Source organism: Aristolochia californica, unplaced genomic scaffold (assembly GCF_029961685.1).
Source record: "Aristolochia californica isolate CCGP_79_NKW_82.1479 unplaced genomic scaffold, dmAriCali1.0.hap1 SCAF_9, whole genome shotgun sequence".
Classification (NCBI taxonomy): domain Eukaryota; kingdom Viridiplantae; phylum Streptophyta; class Magnoliopsida; order Piperales; family Aristolochiaceae; genus Aristolochia; species Aristolochia californica.
The window spans coordinates 5,401,870-5,407,855 of record NW_027182290.1 but is presented as its reverse complement, the minus strand read 5'-3'; the positions used below and the strand labels follow the sequence as shown (position 1 = coordinate 5,407,855).

General features: G+C 39.0%; 1 protein-coding gene across 1 annotated transcript; it reads left to right on the top strand.

The window, feature by feature from the left end:
* Positions 1 to 3,469: 3,469 nt before the first annotated feature.
* Positions 3,470 to 4,967, top strand: LOC137942199 (probable 6-phosphogluconolactonase 1; the record flags this gene model as incomplete). Its single annotated transcript, XM_068787896.1, has 3 exons — positions 3,470 to 3,621; positions 3,790 to 3,925; positions 4,421 to 4,967. Coding segments are annotated over 3 exons (768 nt in total), but the record flags the coding sequence as incomplete, so codon positions are not given.
* Positions 4,968 to 5,986: the final 1,019 nt, after the last annotated feature.

Here is a 5,986-nt window from a genome sequence, read left to right as displayed (position 1 = left end):
GCAATTATTTTTTAACATAACTTGACCAATTGGGAAAAGAAAATATCAAGAGAGAAATTTTGGAATAAGGAAGATTTATGACACTAATATTTAGAATTTAGAATGAGGAAACAAGACTTTCTAATTCAAAATTTTCAGACTTTGTCAAAAGAAAACTGAACTCATTTTGGCAAAAACTTCTCTTAAGGAACTAATGTAATGAAAGATTCAAGAAAGGGAACTCTTAAGGAAGGAAAAATACTCAATTTGGTAAAATCTTGAATAGAGTTTGGAAATAAATAGGAAAATGAACCAAGACTATCAACTCAAAAAGTGAAGAAATAAATAGGCTTAAATTTGGGTTTTCACATACAATACGCTACCAACATGACCTTTGTTTCTTCCAATATAGATGTCTCTATAGGGAAAGATTGGATTGAGAAAAAAGTTTATTAGGATAGAAAGTAGACTCACAGAGCTTCCTTTTGAGATATTGTTATCTATATAAATTCTTAGTCATGTTGGTACAAACCATTCAGAAAATTGAGATTTTTTGCTGCTACTAAAAACTTTTATACTGCTTGACCTTTGCTTCATATGTCAATTTCTCTTTGTAGAAAACCACCCTGATAGCAAAAATTCCTTTTACGTTGGAAAGTAGACTCAAATATATTTTCCATAATATATAATTTTTTATATAAAATTATGGTAAAAGAGTGAAAATCCAAAGAAAAATAGGAATTAAGAAAGAAGATGACTTAAGGGAAAAAAAGGAAAAACTCTTTTTTTTTCTTCTTCTTCATCTTCTTCTTCCTCCATTTTCTTCTCCATATTCTTCTCCTTTTCTATGTCAGATTTTTCCCTGCTCTGATACCGTGTAGATTTTTAGGGCCTTCATATAAACACAATAGGTCTCCAGGGAATGAGAGAAGAGAAGAAGGAGAGGAGAAGAAGATAAATGAGAAGAACTCTAACTCTTGGGAGAGATGAAACAAGAGCTGGTGGGAGAGAAAGAGAGAGAAATGATATTCCACAAGGGGCATGGGGCTCAAAAGGCTAGAACTTGATATTCTTCTTTATGCCCATTTGGTTGTATTTATAGTTGTAGTGGGATGTTTACAATGTCAACAATGCCATCAGAGTTACACCTTTTAAGACTGATGCATTGGGTGTCAAAATCGCCAATTATATATTCTTTTTTTAGTATGTATTGTTGAATTTTGAATGATCTTTTTAAGTAATATATGCACATCTTTAAATGGTTTGAATGGGTTGCGTTTGGGTCTAATATATTGATTCAAACTAGAGTGGGTTAATGTTGAACAGGTAGCATCTATTAGGGTATGGGTGGGTTTTTCCTTCTCATCCCTATGCATTTGTGGAATATATATCCTAAATATTTAGAATTGAAATTTATCACATTTTTTCTTTATAATTGAAGGTTTGTTTATTTCAACTTAATTTGTAAATGACTATATGGGGCAAAATAGGGGCAAGATAGAAAATCAACTCTGTTAAGGGGTGGAGAGGGGTATCAAGGTAAAATAGGGTGGGAAACCAAACCCATTGTGAGAGGGGCAGGGACGAGGTTTAGAGCTGTAGTTGAAAGGCATGACAAGGTTAAACAACCTACCTTATCATGTAGCAGGGCAGGGAAGGAGATACAAGTATATTAAATAGTAAATAAAATATGAGAAAAACAAAATATTGAAATTTATAATGAAGCCTCCTTGTTAGTGTTACAAACATTTTTATTCGTATTTTGTATAGTTAAAAAATCATTAAATTTATGAATTTTTTTATATTAAAGTGGATAATAATAAAAGTTATTTCTATCCACATTCTTAAATTATTTATTTTTCTGATAAGAAAATAGTTGAGACAGTGAAATAGATCTATTTGTCATGTTAGACTGCAGCATGCTGGCCTGCAGAGCCTCCTTGATTGTAACTGATACTATCAGGCGGATGAATGATGCAGAGAGGTGGCGGAACTGTCTCAGCCATTAACACGGCAGACGACGCAGCAGGTATCTTGTCCATCATTTCTGCTCTCTCTTCTACTGCAGTAAAATGATGTTCTTCCTCGTGAGTACTCTACTAAAATCTAACTGCCTCGCAATTATTCCCTTCCGCTGTCCTCCACCTCTCTGGCTCTGAACTCTGCCCGCCATCAGAGACAGCGTGTCCAGTGATTCTCTCCTCTTAAATGGATATACATCTCCTATCTTCCAGTTCATCTTCTCAGTACTCACCACTCACCAGCTCTGCTCTCTGGAGCACACAATGAAAGAGGTTCTGAAGCCAATCACCACAGACTGCAGTGATTCTTGAAGTTATCTTTCTTCTCAGAGTTCAGAGATGCAGAGGAGTACTGGAAGAGGAAGCGAAATGATGGCACAAGTCTTCACAAGTGAAGTGACCAATGATACTATTCTAAACTCTCGCTCAGTCTGTTATTACTTGTTTACTGTCTCCTCTCTGGCTATAGGTTTTTCCAGTTTGGAGAAGGGTGATATTTGCTGGCTTGCTGCCATTTTCTCTTTTCCTCTAATGCTATTGGGTCGAGAGTATGGCCACAGAACGCTCAGCAGCTGGCTACTCAGGACACTGCTAGTTGGTAAAAAACGTCAGGAATTGGCTCTATTCATGGATTAATAATGGAGTTAGTTATCTCCAGTCTCATCCAACCTCTCTATGAGACTGGAAAGGATCACCCGCCTCAATGATGTCAGTCCTTGGACTAGCTAAGCAGATCTGAATCCAGTGAATTCATCTAGGTTTTCTTCTCATGCATGGGATAGTGAAACCCATCTTGTCCTGTTCAATATTGCCAACTTCGAGTCGTACTAGTCCAGTGAGCTAGCTAGCTTGGTTGATTCAGCAAAAAAATCTCAGCCCTTCTGTTCCTTTTAGAAGAAATCTTAACAAAAAAAACCATTGGTTGTGGTTCTCCTTTACCACCAGTCATTGGATTCTTTATCTGAGTTATGTCCACATCCATCTATATTTCGGTCTTGATTACCGGAGCTGAAAATAAAAATGAAATCCTGTATCGTCTCATCTAACAGAGGCCCCCTAAAAGGGCTAGTTTCTCTCTCTAGCCCTCTGGGTGACGTTCGCTGCACCCGAAACTAGTTAATTACAGAACTTCATCCGGTTTCCTATTCTGCTCTTTGCACCTGTACTGCTTTCAGAGACACTGCATTTGTTAGACGAAAGAAACACGATGAGTATTTCTGTAATTTCAGCTCTTTCTCTATCGTTTTATGAATGGCTAGTTTAATTGCCTGGAAAATAACGTCTGCAGGGGCATTAGACTACATGTACTCAGATTTGGATTGAATGTTGGTCTCGTACAAAAAAAGGAAAAATCCTTGTCATTGAAGGCTACTTCCCCTTCCATTCTTATTCCTCTTCAGTCTCCATAAATCATCCCGCTTCGATTCCCTTCCTCGCGCTCCTCTCTCTCTCTCTCTCTCTCTCTCTCTCGAATGGAGACCAAATTGAGGGTCTTCGACAGTGAGGAAGAGCTCGCAACTGGTCTTGCAGACTACGTGGCTCACCTCTCCGAGGCTGCCGTCAAAGAAAGAGGAGCTTTTGCCGTCGCTCTCTCAGGGGGCTCTCTCATTAAACATTTGGGGTGGGTGTCTCATGACAGTCTCTATATTTGTATATTTTCTCTAGTTTCTCTTCGTTTTCCAGCTTACTCTGAGCGAGAAGGAAGCCGTTCAGAAAATGGGTGTTCTTGTGATCGTTCTTTTTTTCCGTAGCATTTTGTGTTCATGATTAATGGGTATTGTTCCGATAGGAAGCTGACGGGAGTTCAGTTTTTGAAAACTGTGGACTGGTCGAGATGGCATGTATTTTGGGCTGAAGAGAAGGTTGTGGCCAAGAAGAACCCTGATAGCAACTACAGGCAAGCCAAGCTAGGGTTGCTTTCCAAGGTTGTTCTTTTCCTTTTCTAAACTCGCGCAACTTTTTCCCTCGAGTGCTATTGATGCATACTACTGCTTTTGTCTGATCCTCCTCACTTTTTTTCTTCTGCTCTGTCCACATAAACCTTGTTTCTTTCTCTCTTTTTTTTTTTTTTTTTTTTCTGTTTCTTCTTCTTATTTGGAACAGGATAAGATTTTAAATTAATCTTGAACAGAGATTTTTCTCCTGAAACTTGGCATATATTACGGAGGTTCTGCAAATAAATAACCCAGAAATCCCGTTTTCTGATCTCCAAGATAAGAACCCATTGATACTTACTGGATCTGCAGGTAAGAACTCAGAATTTTCTTTCTCCGCAACTCTTGGTAGCGGGCATAACAGCTTTACAGTCTCTGTACAGCGAACAGACGAACGTGATACCGTTTCAATTTTGATGGTATTGTTGTAAAATATTTTCCAATAGTGGTCATTGTTGAAGACATCATTTCCATTTGCGGCTGCAGGTTCCGATCACCCCGGCGCACGTTGTCTCCGTCAACCAAGGAGTCTCGGCCGAGTCGGCCGCGGAGGAATACGAGTTCGCGATCCGGCAGCAGGTGAGGAACCGGACGGTCGGGGTCTCCCGTTCCAGCGACTCCCCGCGATTCGACTTGGTTCTCCTCGTTCTAGGGCCGGACGGACACGTCGCGTCACTTTATCCGAACCATCCGGTTCTGATGGAGTCGTCACAGTGGATCCACCCGGTTTGTATTCCGGGCAGGTCCGACGAGGCCGTGACCTTCACACTCCCAGTCATTAACTCGGCCGCGAAGGTGGTGATACTGGCCACGGGTACTTCGGTAGCTCCGCAGCTTGCGTCGGCCTTGGGGGAGCGACTGCCCAATGGGACCCATCCGGCTCAGCTTGTTGACCCGTTGGATGGGAACCTGGTCTGGTTTGCTGACGTGGCAGCTGCTTCTTTCATTTCCAAGTCAGCGACCTGATAGAAATGGGGAATATGGGATGAGGAAATGGTCATAGAAACTCATGTTTTGTTATAAAAGGGCATATTTGGTGGAGAATATAGATTTTTGTTGTTATTGTTGTTATTGATGCTGGAATTGGAATTCATTACATCAAGTGTTTTTAAGTCTCCACCTTGGTATATTCCTTTTTAGATATACTTTGGAAGATAGTTGAAATATCCCAAGATTATATCATCACATCAAGTTACTTTTGCTATTAATAAATCATTGCACAATACTTTGCTTTAGTACTTGAAAAAGTTAGTGAAACCTTATGAACCCTTTATCTATGTCATATCCATAACAGGACTACAACTCTTATTCTATGTTATCTCTAATCCTACTAAAGTAGGATGGAACCAACCAAGAATTAAGAGGCAAATGTTAACTCAAAAGTAGCAAAAGGACATTTTCATTTGTAGCAATATCTCTTCTCCTCCATTGAGCACTTTGGAGGAGGAAGGGTGTCCAAGTTTTATGTGCCAAAGTGAAAAAAAAGACTCCTTGGTAATAGAAAATGTTTTCTTCATCTTGTGTAAAAGGATAAAGACCTAGACATGGCTCCACCGGCTCGAGTAACTCCATTCTGATTGTCTCTCACATGAAAACAATTTTGGGTGAAAGTTTATAAAAAAATATTGTTTTTTTTGTGATTGTTGTGATGGAAAGAAGATTCTTCTTGCTTTGTCAAGCTAACAAAGCATTGTTAAGATAAAAGAAACCTGTAGGAGAGGGTAATTTAACTTGTTCTTTAGCAATACTAGAAAGTATATTTCCATTTTTGACATAAACTTTTTTTGTTCATATCTGGAAACCATTGAATGTATCCTTTTGGTTCAAAAGTGGAGAGAGTGGCAAATATAATTGGAATGTTCTTTGACCGGTAATATGATTGAACCGATGCCAACACAATTCAATAGTATGGTTTGGCTTGTGGCAAATTCGACAACAAATGGTGGTAGACTATTGCTTGACTATTATTTCTCTTGGCCAAATGGAGTAAGTGTCATTTTTTTACTATCTGTGTTTTGATTGAAGTGTAAGTGTTTAACAGACTTACACGAC